The 17,854-nt window shown below is 39.7% G+C and overlaps 1 protein-coding gene across 1 annotated transcript in view; it reads left to right on the forward strand.

Annotated features, from left to right (window-relative positions):
• The window catches only part of LOC108790936 (lipopolysaccharide-responsive and beige-like anchor protein), a 493,639-nt gene extending 481,607 nt beyond the window's left edge, over positions 1-12,032 (forward strand). The window contains exons 55-56 of the mRNA XM_018561299.1: positions 10,347-10,498; positions 11,280-12,032. Of these exons, the coding sequence (XP_018416801.1) occupies positions 10,347-10,498; positions 11,280-11,370 (243 nt within the window). The 3' untranslated portion in view covers positions 11,371-12,032. The remainder of the gene's footprint in view (positions 1-10,346; positions 10,499-11,279) is intronic.
• Positions 12,033-17,854: the final 5,822 nt, after the last annotated feature.

Consider the following 17,854-nt stretch of genomic DNA (forward strand, 5'->3'; position numbering starts at 1 on the left):
AGGGGTCTTGGAGACCCCTGATGTCTCCATAAAGAGGACCTGTCACATATTTTGCTATCACATAGGGGGGGTTTATTAGCCCCCGTATGTGATAGCAATAAAGTTTAGTGGAAAAAAAAATTAAAGTCCCCTCCAAATTTTTTTAAGTAACACATAAAAAAGAATTTAAAAAAAAACTATTTTTAAGTCCCCACCCATACATACACGCATGCATACATGCGTCGGGGGCGCATACGTGCAAAAAAGACGATTGCGCCCATTACGCCGCACATGTTACAAATCGCCGTGAACGTCACAGTGAGAGCAATAAGTCTAGGGCCATCAATCACTGATAACACTAAACTGATGAGCGGTAAAAACGTTTAAAGCGTCGCCTATGGCTAATTTTGGTTGCGGTCGTTTTCTGCGATGTCGCGGGTGCGCGCAATTTTAAAGCTTGACATGTTTGGTGTCTATTTAACCGACGTGACCCGATCTTTTATATTTGACCAAAAAACTGGGTAATAATAAATGTTTCCTAACATAATGTTAAAAAAAACGTTTTTTTTTCAAAATTTTCAGTAATTTTTCCTAATTATAATAAAAAATAAAACCCCCAGTGGTGATTAAATACCACCAAAATAAAGCCCTATCTGTCCCCAAAAAATGGAGAAAAATTAATTTCAGTACAGCGTTGCATGACGGAATAAACGTCAGTCAAAGTACCGCAGCGCTGAATACTGAAAAATGGCCTGGCCAGGAAGGGGGTCTAAACACCTGGTCTTGAAGTGGTTAACACAGACGAAACATCTTTTTGGAAACCCATCTGGAAAAGTCCTCTTCATTGGTTTACATGTTTTCCTAAATATTTCAAATCTGTAGGACAGAAAAGGCTAAGAAAAAGTTGAAGTAATTTTCTTGGAAATCAGCGATCCTTGTTACAACTCTGTTTCTTAGTGCATCAGAACCTGTGTTGAAAAAGGACAGTTGCAGAATGCAATCTGGAAACAAATTGTTTGGTAGCTGACAGTATGGACTATTTCAAGTAGTTCCGTTAGACATTTTGCTATTATGCTACTTGAACATAAAACATATTGAATAAAACACAACACTTGTTTGGAACAAACAAGTTTCTTGGAGTAACAGACTAAAATTCTTTGCTTAACTTGTCTAATAAAGCCCATATTATTCACACATATGTTTTGGCAAAGTACTACTATGGTAAATTCTCAGAGAGAGATTTCTACAGGTTACACTGATCAGACTTCCCTTTCTAAACTGTTTCCAGAGAGATTTTGATGGTCACCGTCATTATAACCATCATCCCTGAAGAATGTAACATTGTTTTTTGTTTCATTTTTTTTCCTCCTTTTGTAATAATAACAGTCATAATCTGTCACTTTCAGTTGTGATTATGTTGTCAGCCGAGCTAATAAATCTGTAAAGTATCTTGAAATCCCTTGCAAGCTAAAACAGTTTCTGTAGTGTTTCAGACTATACTGGGAGCTGAAGTTTGTTGCCTGAGGCTGGGGAAGTTTGCAGTCCAGGCAAACACATGTGTACTGCAGCCACATGTTTTCTTTTCCTTTTTTTTTTTTTTAAAGCAGTCCCTGTTGGGTTTTAGAGTTAAACAATCCACAACCCCTTTTTCCCCATCTGCTTCTGCACTTTATCATGCTGGCAGGCAAGTGGCATCTGTGTGATTAAAGTCCCGCTCCCCCCACAGTGCGCAGTACCTGCCCATGGCTTTGGCAGACTGATGTTTTCACTGCTTGCTTCTCAAGTAATAGGAAGGGGGGAGGGTGCTAGAGGTGAAGCCAAGGAAACCTAAGGTCAAGTCCGACTGCCATTGACTGAATGAAGGGAGCTAAACAGGTTGTGTTTCATGTGTCATGGTAAGCCTAAGCCCACAGGATGTCGACAAAAGTAACAATTTACAATCATCAGACACGGGACAGAATTCTAATTTACTTTCTTGTAGCCTGCACATGAAAACTGCCAAGAGACCTCCAGACTGCCTGGGGATACTCAGAGCCTAATCAACGTTATACACCTGTTTTTGTTTTAAATGCTGTGTTGCCCACCAGAGCCCCAGCCAAGAGCACGTCAAAGCACATCTACCATGCAATGTTTAGATGTCAAAATGAATAACTTGGATGGAAAGGAAATCCACTCCTAAAACTGAGCTGTTACCTGAGGCAAAGACACTAGCTCTGGCAACCCAGGGGAACCAATTATTTGCTTTGTCTGGAGATTGGAAAGGGCACAGTAGCTGCTTGCGCGCCATAATCTACTGGATAAAAATGTTTTCTTTGTTTCTGTTTAAATGAATGGCGAGAGCAACATAGGTGTTATGGATCATAAGTACAGCTATATTTGTTCAGTATTCCGCCATTGCTCGTCACAGCTATTGATTTTGCTTTTTTTCATTTTGTGTTGCTCATTTTTATTGAAGCACAGATTTGGGGAGAATATATAATAATGTTGAAATGGTAGCACAGGAGACCTTTGGGGCTTATATGTTTTTTTTTTTCCTGCAGTTTCCTACCACACCCTAAAAGCTTATTGGAAGGCTTATTAGATATTGATGTGTGTTTAAATATCACTAGAATAAGCATATGAGATTCTAAACTCCTGATATACATGGTCCTTTGTGCTTTGTAAACCACTGCAGATTTTGCAGCACTGTATAAATTTATAATATGCGATGCAATAAAGTTATGTGGCATACCCTGAAAAAGCTAATTTATGAAAGCTTCTGAGAGGATTGCTTTAGAACTTCTGTATTACCTACAATAACCAACATTTTTTTTTCTTCCATTACAACTGCAATATGACAGAGTTGTTAATAGTAATACTGCCTATTATTCATGTACGCATATATGTGAAGGCCCATTCACACATACATGTAACAATGCAAGTCACTGTGGCTTACCGCTATCGCTGCTACTCAGCAGCACTAGCCACATGGTAAAGCACTGCATTTCACTGTGTGGCTAGTGTGAACGAACCCTAAAACTCGTTTGTGTGCAGTACAATGTTATTTGATAGCAGTTTTAAGACTTATATTGACTAGAAATTCTTTTGGACTTGTTTTAATTGGCAGAATGTTTCTAATTTCTGCCATATTGGTGAAGCTGCAAGCATTGGGCAAGTCATCTTGCAGTATTTACCTTTGCCTGTACTGTTCTGTCAGAATTGAACATTAAGGCTAGAGACACAGTATGCACAACCTTCCTGTTTAATGTTTTTTGCTATAGTGCATCAGGGCACCCAGTCCCTTTTTATGGTTTGTCTGGTGATCCTGGAACATGTCTGCTTCAGATGGTAAAACACCTACCCTGGGCTACTTGCTGTTTTACAGAATGTCACATTTTGAAAAAAAATTGTGACTGTGATTTATGATGCAAGAAGCAGAGATAGAGAGAGAAAGTTATAAAGTCTCTAGGTTCCAGGAAGTGAACTCCTACTACTGACCCCGTGAAAATTTGTCTATACTGGCTTACAGAGAACACAAATCAGGGTAAACTAAACAAACTTTTCAGATTCTAGCACAGTGTAGTTTTTGTACTTCCACCTTATGCCAGAAATTATAACCTTTGGTAAAGTTAATCAGTTTAAGTTTTAAATAGGGGGAAATCTTTATGTGCAATATTGTGGATCGGACCCAAAAGTACACAATTTTATGGCAAGTCACCATTATGTCCTGAAGATTATTGGGCAAATCAGAGAGGGACAAAAGCTTAAAGAAAAATGTAGAGTATATTGGCTATTTATTTATTCTAATATGAATACACAAAATTGGCCATCGCAATAATATCTATAGAAGACCATTATTGTGGACTCCGTTATATGTATAAGTCTTGATCCTTCTCTGCTTGAGCCATTGACCTGAAACAAGCAGGCAGGTCAGCTGTCCTAAACACTTTCTCTACTCCAGGGTATCTTGCACCATAAGGAGGTTGTTTATTTAGAGAATGATAATTTGAGTTTTAAGTTTTACAATCAGTTACAGGCATTCTTCAACTGGCAGTTTTAAGAATGCCTGAAACAGCTTGAATTTCAATATTCGAGCTGAGGGTGGACCTCGATTGAGTAGGATGGAATATTGTCATATAAGATGCAGTTATAATTCATGTTTTCAGTGTTTTCAGGTGGCCACAGGTGCCGCAGCTGCCTTAAATTAATAGATGGCAATGGAGATTCCTCTATCTATGATGTTAGCATCAATGGAGGAGTCTATTGATTTTATCTAGTTTAGCGCACGAGTTGGATTAGGTAAACCTAGCCATGTATAGCTAGCATTAGTCATAAAAATGGGTCCTGGGAGCCCATAAATATGAGATAGCAGTCACCCAGTAAGAGCAATTATGGCCACATCAGGCTCCATTTACAATATCTGTGGCCACCTACACATATGAGAGGACACCTACAGCATGCTAATCACAGGAAAGTGTTTGGAATAATCTGATTGTCAGTCATCAGGTACTCTTGTTTCACTAGATTTAGGCTCAAGTGTTTTTGTCTCCTTAGTATCATGCATACACAATCTGTCCATCATGCTATGTACATCCTTGGGCTTCAGACTGTATTTCATTACAAATCGCTTGTAGAAGTTGGTATGAATTATAATTTTTAATGTTTCATTTTAGACATTTCCCCTTTTACTCTTTACTGTGATGGGTAGCGGGAATCTGCTTTGCTTGTCAGCATATCATTCTGTCTCTCCTCTTGTTTTGTAGTTCTTAGTAGGTAGCATTTTCTATGATCCTTGCCAAATAGCTTATCTTTGCTGTGTTAGATTTGGCCAGCTCCCCCTCTGAGGATGTCTGTGATCATATTTTCTTTCTTCAGTTTTCTCTTATCTTCACCCTTTTACTCCCCCTGTCACTTGATGTTACACAGTCTGCATGGATATTTTCTGACTCACCAGCTTTGCTTATAAAAAAAAAATTTCTCCCAGAAAGGTCAGTCTTCTAGTATATGTATTCCTCATGCAAACGCTGGTATGGAGATAACAAAAAAAAACACCTCAGAATTGGTTGCTGCTTTCAGATTTCATCACACAAAACCAATAAGGTTAAAAGGGCCACTAATTTTAAAATTCTAAAGATAAAAAAAATACATTATTTTAAATAAAGAAACTATTGATTACATTCACACAAACTCCCATACTTTAGTTGACCCATGTGGCATAAACCATTTTTCTCCCTTGTTTCCTTGGCTAAAGGAAATTATAGTGAGCACTTATACTTATTATTGGTGTGTATCGTCTGAAGTAACATTTGATGTTATTTTGTATATTTTCTTATTAGGGCTTATTAACGCACAGACAAGGCAATTCGTCTTTGCTTTTAATTGGCTCAGTTCACACCCAAAAATTACTGCTCATAACATTTCCATAAAGTGTAAGAAAAAAGCAAACAGTGTGATGTGCTGAGATCAGTGAATCAGCACTGTTTCCTGCCAGCGCACAGCAGTGGCTGTGCATACAGTGAGATTTGCTGGTGTAAACCAGCCCTTCAATGTAGAGATTTGTAGATTAGCCACTAGGGGTAGATTAGATTAGCTACATTAATGTCTCTGCCTAGCTGCTGCAAAGTACACAGTTATAGGAGATGAATAGGCCTGCCGTTACTGAACTCTCCTTTGAGAATGCTTGTTGTTCTGATGCTTTGACTTTAATTTTGTCTGAATCACTGACCTGGAACAAGTATAGAGATAAGCCGTTCTGACACTCATTTACAGCATGCCTGTTCCGGGACTGTGACTAAAACATACTGCAGTCAGCCACAGCCAAGCATCTAGTATTCTGAGAAGGAGACCTGTAATGGTAGCCCCCATACTTCTCCCAACAGACTCTTTTTAACACCTGTTAGGATAGCAACCACACAGGAAGTGCATTGTTCACAATAAGTTGCTTGACTTTCTTGGTGAGAAGCAAGAAAACACAATCTTTATGTAGGAAAAAATATTTTTAAAAAGTTTCAGATCCAGTGGAAATCTACTTGAAATTCAAATGTCGGGTCTCTTGGTTGTCTTAATAAAATACCTCTTCTTTTCTATGTACAATATAAAGTTTCTTAGTGAATGTCAGGAAGGTGATGTACATGTTAAGTGTCAGAAATGTAGTTTACACTAAATCTCTAAATTCACAAAGTCAACAAATAATTAAAATGTATGTATAGGCAAAACTTTTATTTTTTTATTTAATTTTGAATAGAGTAGGGAAGGTTTAGAACCACTGTCATGTTTTATTGCTGTCTTTGTCCCTGCTGGGTAGATTCACCCTCATTATTTGTTCTGGTGACCAATGGGAGTGAGAAGGTGATGGGAAATCCAGAATTTTTAGTTTCCACCAGAACAGGAAAAGAGGAAAAAAAACCTTCCAGTGGAGACGCACTTTGCAGCGACAACTGTCTAATTGGAATTCTCTTCACTTTAGAGAGGTCTCCACTTGCTTTCTGTTCCACGTACAGGACCGGAGGCCAAAGGAAATCTCATTGGGACACAGGCATTATAAATAAATAAACTGACAGGGATTTTAACCTTTCAAAATAAAAAAAAGGTGTTGGCTATACACAAGCCGAACATTTACTATACCGTTAGCGAGATCGGCTACCTCAAATTTCAGTTCTGCCTCACTTTAAAAAAAATGAGTGTCATTGTTAACCCATAAGTAAGCTTTTAATTCCCTTGTTTTATCTTTAGTAACAGAAAAGGTTATTACAGTGGGGAGTTCCCTTTGCTATAGAAACCAATACAGGTGAAACTCGAATAATTAGAATATCGTGCAAAAGTAATTGCAGTAAGTGCCTCAAAAGGGGCCCAAACCAAGTACTGAGTACATATGCATGCTTGTACTTTTCAGAGGTCCGATATTGTTCTATGTACAATCCTTGTTTTATTGATTGCATGTAATATTCTCATTTTCTGAGATTGTTGATTTGGGGTTCTTGGGGTTTTCATGAGCTGTAAGCCATAATCATCACAATTATGACAAATCACGGCTTGAATTATCTTGCTTTGCATGTAATGAGTCTATCTCATATATTAGTTTCACCTTTTAAGTTGCATTAGTGAAATAAATGAACTTTGCACGATATTCTAATCGAGTTTCACCTGTATATATTAGATCCCACCAGTTAATTCTATACACTGCGATCCACAATACATAGCCTTTAAATTGCATAAAATAGTTTCCCATCCACATACAATCTTGAAGTTATTTATAATATAAGGAAACAAGTGAATCATGAGCCTTTTTATTTGGTAAAATAAGCAGGCAATACTAGCTCCCTCACAAGTCACTCTTCCCAAACTCATTTCTACTGGGTAAATAAAAGCTTCAGTGTGAAATACCTTTTGTCATCTTTATGTCTTCATGTGTCTTTCTGTAGACACTTGTATTAGAAAATAACACTGCCCAAAGCAGAGTACACTAGGTTCAGCTTGAGAAGGAGGAGCTGTTGACCTTCCAGGACACATGGACAAATTGGATAATCTGAATAGATGGCTCTAATTTAATGAAGACATTTCAGGAATCACCTTCTCGGGTTCTACAAGGGTTAAAGATTAATGGCTTTAATTTGCTTACTATAGTATTTCTCTCATAAAGCGCTCCGAGTATAAAATGCTAGTGAACCGTGCCTGGAAGGTTAATGGATTTTCTTCAGATGAATTTTCTAAGTGTAGCAAATAATTATTTGTCATGGTAATAACTGAAATTTCAGAATTGCCTCAGGAGATTGCAGCAGTGCAAACAAGGTAGCAAAATGAGTATTGATTTGGCTTGGGTAAGATACATCGCCTGTATTTCTGTTACAAAAAGATGCTCATGCTGGGATACATGTTTAATGGCACAAATGCTATTGTCAAAATTCATTATTTTATCTAGCATGATGTCCTTCAACAAATTTTATTAGCAGGGCATTTTCCTATTTTTTTCAAACTGCTTGGTGAAACTTTAAGAGCAATCTACCAAACTCAACTTGTATGTAGTGTCCGGTAACTCTTTTGTTCCTGTATAACAGTATGGGATCTTGATATATCCATTGTACCTAGGGAATTTTTTTATAGTTGAACTCCAAGCAAACTGCTGAATACTTAGATGAAATGCATACTGTATAACAGAGCTCTTTTACCATGCAAAGGTTGCTTCTGTCCATCCAGTTTTGAGGTTTAGACAGACCTGTCTGGCAGGGCAGGAGTGCTGATTTTTCTCTGCTGCATAAAGTAGCACTTACAGATCTTGTCCTCCTTTCAACCTTTGTCTGGACAGTAAAAGAAGAAGCAGCAGACTGATGCGCTCATCTCTCTGTCACTCTGCTCTCCACTTCTATCAGCAATCTACTTGTTGCATCACAACTTACTGGCTCCTTGTGTTGCTTCTTCCTCTCCCAGCTGAGCTCTGCTGTACAGGGGATTGCAAGAGGTTGCTACAAGGATGAAATTGGGTACTTACACTGCTGGTATTTAAACAACACATTTGCTTATATATTATTGGATACAGAGTGGTATTAATGTTTCTTATATCTGCATGGAGCTTAGCTTTAAAAATAGGATTATTGTGAAGGAAGAACTGTAGATGAAGCGGTGTACAGGTGACTATATAACGTTTTTGGTTAGACATTTGTCTACAGTTCCTTCTTAATGGATAAAATAGTAAATCCAGGAGACTTTAAAAACATAAAAGAACAAGATGGGTAATAAATGCTACAGACCTATGTAAGAACGAATCTGTTATCACTGAATACTGACGTAAGCTACTATGACAAGGCAGCAGGTGTAACCGATGGAGTGATCGGGTAATAATTGCATTTGAAAGGGTTAGTCAATCTAGCAAGGCAGCAAATCTTCAGTAAAATAAATACAAGAGAGTGCGTCGTCTGCTTCTATGACGGTGCTCCCTCGCTGGCAAGCAGGATTTTGCAGTGTTTTTGCCAGTAAGGAGGCATGGATGAGCAACACCTTGCTGTTTAGGCCATCGAGGAAGCAATACTGTAGGAGCAAGAGAGTGGTGTCTTAACAATCCTGCTGCTGGTGAGTTTCCACCAGCAACCAGATCGCTAGTGTGACAGATTTGCTTTTCTATTGCACAGCTATGGGAGAATGCTAATTTACCAGGTTGCTGACAGCTTAAAAGCCTGTGTTAATGGGCAAATACAGCATGTTTTCAGGTCCAATTTACTTGAATTTGACATCAGTTTGGGACTCTTTGGAGATCATTTAGAATTCATTGACAGGTGCATTTAACCTCCTTCTGACCTACATTTGATCTATCTACTCATAACTGTAACATATAAGATATAGACATCTATCTATACATGAATTAGTAGCAAACCAGTAACAGTTGGGATCAGGAAGTTCAGAAATTTGACAAAAAGTCTAGGAGACCATTATGCATATGGACAATAGTCGGCAGCCATTTAGTAGAATCCCAGCTGGAACAGGCAACCGGAAGACATAAAGCAAAGTTTCCAATGGACAGTCATGCAGGACTTATATAAGCAAGTGGCTAATTAAATGATGTCACAATGCTGGATGTCTAACTTCTACTTCACTTTAAAATGAGAAAAGAACAAGGGATGCACTGATACTGGTATTGGTGCCGATACTGGGCATTTTCACTCATACTCATGAAAATGCCCCAATACTAAATGCTGACACCGGAGCTTTAAATTTTTAAACTGAGGCAGCTGCCTGAGGGTCCCGCACTTGCTGGGGACCTTGGCAGCCTTCCTGTGAACCATGCCGTGCCTGTTTACAGCACCGACCTGCACACTCCCCCCCCCCCTGGGAACTACACAGCGCTTCCACCGCCCACACGTGCCCTCATGAGACCGTCCACAGTCCTCATGAGACCCCCCACAGCCCTCAAGAGACCCTGGAGACAACAGGCTGGCACCCTGGAGCAGCACGGAGTATGTAGCTTCATATTATTCTGCATTACTGTATAATGTGTTGCTGGGATTTTTAGTCCTCTATAGCTGATGGTATTCTGCATTGCTGCATGATGTATTGCTGAGATTTGAGGTTCCTCTACAGCATGGAGTCAGTGGCTTAACTATCAGGGTCACAACGGTTGCAACTGCGACCAGGCCCTGGTGCTCCACTACTGCCCTTAAATTATTAGTTTGTATTTTAGAAAAACTGTCACAAGGCACAAAAAAAAAAAAAGGTATCGGTAATTGGTATCGGCAAGTACTTAAGGCAAAGTATTGGTACTCGTATTCAGTTTTTAAAAAATGGTATTGGTGCATCCCTTCCTATCGTCACTAAGTTTTAAAATGTTATTTTTATCTAAAGATCTTATTATTAGTGGTATATCTATGTATAATCACTTATGCTTATGTTACATCTTCCAGGCAATCCTGTTGAGTCGGGATGGACAGTACCTTCTCACAGGAGGGGATAGTGGAGTTGTCATGGTATGGCAAGTATGTGACCTGAAGCAACTTTTTGCCTACCCAGGCTGTGATGCTGGCATTCGATCAATGGCCATGTCCTACGACCAAAGGTAACATAGAATGTTTAATTGCTATGATTGGTCCATACTTAGAGAATGATGGCAAGCATACAAATTGTATTAAACAAAGGATTCTAAGGCTGCTGTCATTACCTGCCACAGTGATGGTGATTTTTGATGAGTATATCACATATTGATATACTGTTCATTGAGAAATATATATATATATATATATATATAATTTTACTACACTATGTAAATACATTTGTAATCCAGCACGTTATTATTCTGAGTTGCCCCACTCAAGCGGCGGCCATATTGAGTGGGGCACGTGAGATTAATAACGTGCTGGATTAGTGTTATCCTAGTTCATTTTATTACTTCATTGCTGTGCTGTATGTTTATAGGCCAATGTAGTTGGATCTGTATGTGCGTTATAATTAATAGAAATTAATCGATTTCAAAAACATTGCGATTATCGAACGCAAAAATTTTAATCATTACCAGCCCTAATATATATATGTGTGTGTATATAATATATATATATTCTCATTGAAACATTTGCTTTTGTTAATGTATTTACTATAATGAACTCTTGTCTCCTTTATATAGATATGTCTACCTTAAAATATGCCACAGATAATAAATGATACAACTATCATGTAAACTATGGTGTGGTCAAATAATTGTATTTACTGGAAAAGCAGGATATTTAACCTAATATGATTTTGCTATTGCTTATAATACCCGGTTATTATTTTTTTAATATGCTATGATATGATTTCTATGCTATGCTCTTTAAATACCTGATGTGATTTCTATCTGTTTTCAGGTGCATTATTACTGGCATGGCATCTGGAAGCATTGTACTATTCTACAATGACTTTAACCGCTGGCACCATGAATATCAGACAAGATACTAATAGCAAGCAAGATATTGAATTGATGCACTGATATGTCTCCCTTTCTGCAGGCTGTCACAGCCATCTGCCACTGCATAGGTCCTTATAAATGGCTCTATTACATCTGAATGTAATTTCAATGAAATTCAAATCTGCAAACTATTTTTAGAGTTAATTGCTATTTTTGTAGACCTTGCTTTTTTGTGGTGACGAGAAACAAGCAGATGCGTTAAGGCTGCTGGAGTTCTGTAGTAAAACAAATATATATATGAATATATATTTTTTAGTCCTAAGGAGAAGTTTATTTTCATCTGTGTATTCGGGAAACAAGTTTCCAGTGGCGACTGAATAATACTAGTTGGCTGTCTTGCCAGCCAGGTTAAACATTTTTCTGATCTTGATTTTAACTAAGTGGATGAGGGTTTTTTCAAGGGCATTTTAAACTGCTACCTTTCTTATATTTTTTGCCATTCTACAGTACTTTTCTCTTTTTTTCTAATGATTGTAATATCAAAGCACTGAGAAATTGTCAAGTGACTTGTAATAACTATAGTTTATAATAATTTAATGGAATTGATACATTATGAAGTAATTGTTGGTTTTGGATGCCCAAGCAGTTTTAGGAAAACTTTACACATTCTTCAGATAAAATTATTTAAATATTGTAAACAGGACAAATGATACTCTACATAAATTGCAGCACCGCCCATATAATAGAAGGGTCACTACCTTTATTCCTGGGGCTCCACTGCTCACAGAGTTCAGAGGGGTTTCTTTCGGTTGGGATAGTCAACATCTGCATGCTCCTGCGTATTTGGTTGACTTATGGCATAGACCCATGTGCTTTAGTACTGCTCGGGTCTGACATTTTGTTGGTTACCAGCCAATCAAATTGCATAGTAGGCGCATGTGTGGTTTACTCAGCCTATGTCTTTGCCCAGTTCATCATGGCTGATAGGTCGGAATGCCTTTGATGACCAGTTTAAATTTAACAAACCCAACTGCAACTCTTGGAGAAGCCCATGGAAAGCAAGTAGGGTACTCTCCTTTGGGGGGGACATATGCTACCATCTATCGTGCAGAGAATTCTGTAGTCTATTCATCATAGTTTAATATTTTGATCAGGATAACCTATTTAATGCTTCTAAGCCTCATTTATTTAAAAAAATATATATATTGTGCAATTAAAGTGGTGGTGTTACTTATAGTGACCAGTCAGCATCCTCTTATTTTTGCCGATGGGTAAGAATACTTAACAAAGTGGCTTCTTGTGGTGACACCACTAGTTTTGCATTGCTCCAGTTTTTTCAGTTCTCCCTCAAACTAATCCTATGGCGTATAATTAAAAGGGAAAATTTGAAACATGGAGACTACCATTATAAACCTTCTCTTCTGAAAATGCTAGTTGCCTGACCTAGAACAAGAGGCATACTTGTTACAGCATGGATCTAAGGGGTCACCATAACAGCCACGCAACTAGCAGGTCTCCTGACAGGTAAACATTAACAACCTGGAGCAAGTACATAATACAGTCTCTGCATTTTAGATTTGGTAAGTTCATAAAAGTTTCCCACAGAAAGGCAGTCATTTTCATTTCTGGTTTATGGCCTTTTTGTACACTTGACACTGTGTAGTGAGCTCAATCCAAGAAGTCAGTGGAGCTGATGTTACATCACTTGTAGAGGTATTTCTTTACATTTGTGTTTATGAGGATATATAGCAGTACCTAAAAGGCATCCTAAAATGTGCAACAGAAGACCTGTGTTTTTCTTCTGTTATAGAGTGTATATCTAAAGACCACAGTCATAGTCTGTTCTGTTGTCTAAAATTTCTAGATCAGTTAAACTCGGTTACTATTCTTGCTAGTTCTAGAACCAAATAATGTTTTTAAAATAGTTTGTAAAACCTGTTTGGCATAATACACCTACACAGGTCTAAAGTAATAATGTAAACTAAAAAAAAAATGTTACCTAGTCTTACTTTTCTACAAGATTGCCGTGGATAATTATGTGAAACTATATTTGTGATGGGAAAAAAAACTGTATTGTTTCATAAGTCTGTATTGCATAAAGACTTGTTTGTAATTTGTGATCTGTCTGTGGGCTTCACCCACTTTCCTATGTTTCCGGACGCAGGATTTGTCTCCTGACTTACTGGTACAGCTCACCTTTTTGTATTCATTCAGTGACAATCTTTCATTAGTTCAAGTGTGGGATGAAGTAAGTTTGAATGGAAAAAATAAAATATAATTTGTAATGCAAAATCTGAATTTTATGCATTTTGTTTTCATTTCTACTTAAGTGGTACCACTATTCAAAGGTTGTCGTAAAAGAAGAACTTGCTGGAGTTTTAATATAATTGTATTGCTAATAATCATGGAAGCTTTATAAAATACCTGCTCTTTGCAGAGAAACCCTGGCAAAACACAACTTCTAGTTGTAAAATGGCCATAGAAGTGGCTATTCGTATCTGCTATCTATGCAGTGTTGCAAGGACAGGCCGTGTTCTTCACAAGATTTAGACCTGCAATATGTCTCGCATGTAGTCTGTAGCACCAGTGTTCCTATGTGCATTGTCGGTAAAACCAGATATTGCAGATTGTCGATATCACTTTATCTTACAAGGGACCCACCCAGTGGCTGTGATTGCAGATCAGTGCAAGTACTAGGAAGTTTTTAAATTATTATTAGAGGTATTTCTAAAGCTCACTAATTAAATTTGTAAATATGAACACAGAGCTACCATGCAAACCTCTTTGCATTGCCAATCCAGGGGTGGAGACTGGCTACATCCTTCCACCAACTTCTGCTGCAATGTGTGTGTATATGCCACAGTGAATATTGCCAGGCCTATCTCCTTGCATTGGGCAGAAGACGGGCAACACCACATTCCACTATGGTTGCTGTAAGCATATTACTTTAGGGCATGCTGGCTTAATCCTAGAGGAGGTAGACACTACCCACCCAGGGCAGTGCTAATAAGGAAGAGCAGGCAACTGAGATTTTATAAAGAAATGGGACAGGAGTATAATGGCTGTCTCTATAATGAAAGCATTCATTGCTAATAGTCAATAGTTGTCCTGCCAAGCAGACGTAATCAAAAAGTTAACCCTAATGGTTATTTTCCTTTTAGCGGCAGTCTTTTTTCAAATTTGTAATCATTGTCATTTGGTTCAGTAGGGCTTGCTATTTTTTTAAATTACTTAAAGTAATTAAAAACCTCGACCTCCAACCTCAACACAGCCACATGCATTCAGCACTCCCTAACCACTTCACCCCTGCTAGCATGCAGCTCTCCCTACCCATCTCAACTGACATTCAGCTCTCCCTACCCACTTCACCTCTGCTGACATACAGCCCATCTTAAACCCACTGACATACATTATTTCACCCACCTCTGACATACAACCCACCCCAGCCACATCACCCCCACTCACAGTGGTTGCAGAGGGAGCAGGTGGAGGAAATAATGCTGACCACAGCACTGCTGAATTTCTCACTGCTCTCCAGGACCGAAAAGAAGGGCTTGAGCCAAACCAAGAGAGAGAGATGGGAATTGCAGTGTGGTGGAAGGAAAGCATATCTGAAGCCATGCATCTGCCTGTTTTACATTGTGAAAGCTGCTGTCTCCTGGTGCAATTCACTAGGTAATGCTCAATGCTCCAGCCATTTCTTAACAGAAGTGCAGCAGGACATGGAAGTGTCTGCTGCAAAGGCATTATGATTTTACAGCCACTGCTGGCCTACCTTCTAACTTTCCATCAGTTACCAGCCTCTAGAACAGAGGTCTCAAACTCAATTTAGTCAGGGGCCACTGGACACATTTTCTAGTCCCGTGGGGGCCGCTACTATATACGGTACCAGTGTTGCAAAACAATACCGGCGCCTTCAAATCCAAAAGAGCCCAGCAGTAAAAATACAGCAAACACGATGAAGGCAGCTCCCACAGATTAGATGGACCACCAGTCTATGATAAAAGGAACAAAAGAGAGCGCCTCCATAGTGTAAAAATGTTATTTAATAGTAAAAACACGCAGCTCTAAGGCTGTACTTACATCAGTTCGGTAGAATAAAAACCAGTAGAATAAGGTGAGAGGACGGAACCCCTGGCAGGGAGAATCTGGAGCGATGTAAAACACCAGTAACCTCAATCCCTGTGTTGGTAAACGGTAAACTCGTTTCTGGGGCACGCCCCCTTCATCAGAACCAATGAATCATTGGTTCTGATGAAGGGGGCTTGCCCCAGAAACACGTAAACCAATGAATCATTGGTTCTGATTAAGGGGGCGTGCCCCAGAAACGCGTAAACCGTTTACAACCACAGGGATCGAGGTTAATGGTGTTTTACATCTGTACCAGTGTTAATGTATGCACATGTTACAAGCGGCAACTGTCACCCATTCAAATGAATGATCGGGTGACAGCTGCTGCATGTAAACGCCTGCACACCGCATGTAATCATATGTGAAAGGATTACATGTAGTTAGGAATCTGTCACTATCCCTGGATACACAATTGTGTATCCAGGGATAGTGATTGTTTTTGTAACTGCATGTAATCATATTACATGCGGTATGCAGGCGTTTACATTCAGTAGCTGTCACCCGATCATTAATTTGAATGGGTGACAGTTGCTGCATGTAAACACCAGATTAGGGATTCCTGCTGCAGGAAAACGCAAGTTTGTGACAGGAATCCCTAATCGTACCTGAAATATAGCGGCCCAATATACACACAGAAAAATACAACCCCTCCACACTAAATACACCCCCCTGCACAAATAAAATACACTTCACCCCCTCTTCCAAGCCCCCCGCACACATTTAATACACTGCTCCCCCCACACACACATAATACACTTCACAAGCACACATAATATACTCCCCCTCCCTCCAAAGCCCACCAGCACACAACATAAACTTCCCCCCTCCCAAGCCCCCAGCACACATATTAATAAAGCTCCTCTCCCTCCTTTTTCTTCCAAGCCCCCTCACCTGCTTTCATCCGTGCAGGGAGGAGACACATCATATCGTCATGCCCTAGTGATCTAGCGGTGATCATTAGTAAGGTCTGCACTAGACCTTACTAATGATCCATCATTCGGCCGTAGCTCAGAACTGACAGAGCTCCGGCCGGTGCCGACAGGAGCAGCTCTGCGGTCTGCATCCGTCGGAGATGCAGACAGTGTAGCTTCTCCCGCAAGTCAGGCACGTGGTCCACTTAGTACCAGCTCGCAGGCCAGTACTTTGAGACCACTGCTTTGGAACAACAGGGATTAATACAAATCATTGCCTGTCTGTCCCATTACCAAACCATAATTTAGGCAAATGAACACTTGCCAGGTGGGCTTTTTTACATTGTGTAAGATTGTAGGGAATGTTAGCACGTATGGTGAGTGCCAAGAGACCACTCTTGAAGCCATTTAGCATAAAAAGGATAGTCTTTTTATTCATACACAGGCCGTCCATAAGGGTACTTCACATAGAAAGATGCGTCTCTTCAGCACAAAGAAACTTAAAGTTCATTTGACTTCCATCAAAATTATATATATTTGTGTCTCAAGGTTGTCTAGTACACTCCCAGTATCCCAGTCCCAGGAGTTTATTGTATTCCTCCTCGGCAATAGTCCCAAGTATCGCTCAGTAGTTTTCAGTGGCTCACCACACACCTGTGTGACTCTGGCAACTCCACACATCTCATGGGTCACTCTTCCCTTGTCTGCTTCACCTCCCGTGTGTCACTGCCTCTCGGTCTGTCCAACAGATCTATCGGGTGCCAATGACCCGTGCAACCTCTTCCAGCTTTCTTCACGGCTGTTCCAAAACTGCTGCCTCTGTGTGCCTCCTGCACACACACACACCTCTCTCTGAAGAGTTTCCTGCCTTAAACTTCTTTACCTGCAGGGTAATCACTACCTGTCTTCCCCCTTAAAGGGACCATACATACATATCTTTTGACACTTTGTTAGCACTGCAGCGGTAACACAACCCTCTTAGATTAAGTTATACAACCATAGCACTGATTATTGATATATAATCATTACCTGGCTTCCCCCTTAAAGGGACCATAACCCAGCATATTGCACAGTGGCATAGCATCTCGCTTTCACAATTGTAATGGGAAAATGCCACATATCCCCCCTTGCTCTGATTCTGGGGAGCAGACACACAGGCCAAAACTGACTGACTGTCTACGGTTCCTTTCCATTTTACTGCTGGTCCTGTCAAATAGATCCTTTGTGTGCCACTGACCCGCTCGACCTGTCCCAGCCTCTCCTATGGCTGTTCCACGTATGCTTCCAGCAAACACCACCGTCTGCTACCACTCTCTCCAAGGTGTTTCCTGCCTATAACCTCTCCACCTGCAGAGTGATTTCTACCTGGCTTCCCCCTTAAAGGGACCATAACCCAACATATTGCACATTAGCATAGCCACGCACCGCCACAATTGTAATGAGAAAATACTTATCAGGCAAACTCTCCCACCCCCCCCCCCTCCCAAACCGC

Source organism: Nanorana parkeri, unplaced genomic scaffold (assembly GCF_000935625.1).
Source record: "Nanorana parkeri isolate BGI_ZX_2015 unplaced genomic scaffold, ASM93562v1 scaffold514, whole genome shotgun sequence".
Taxonomy (NCBI): domain Eukaryota; kingdom Metazoa; phylum Chordata; class Amphibia; order Anura; family Dicroglossidae; genus Nanorana; species Nanorana parkeri.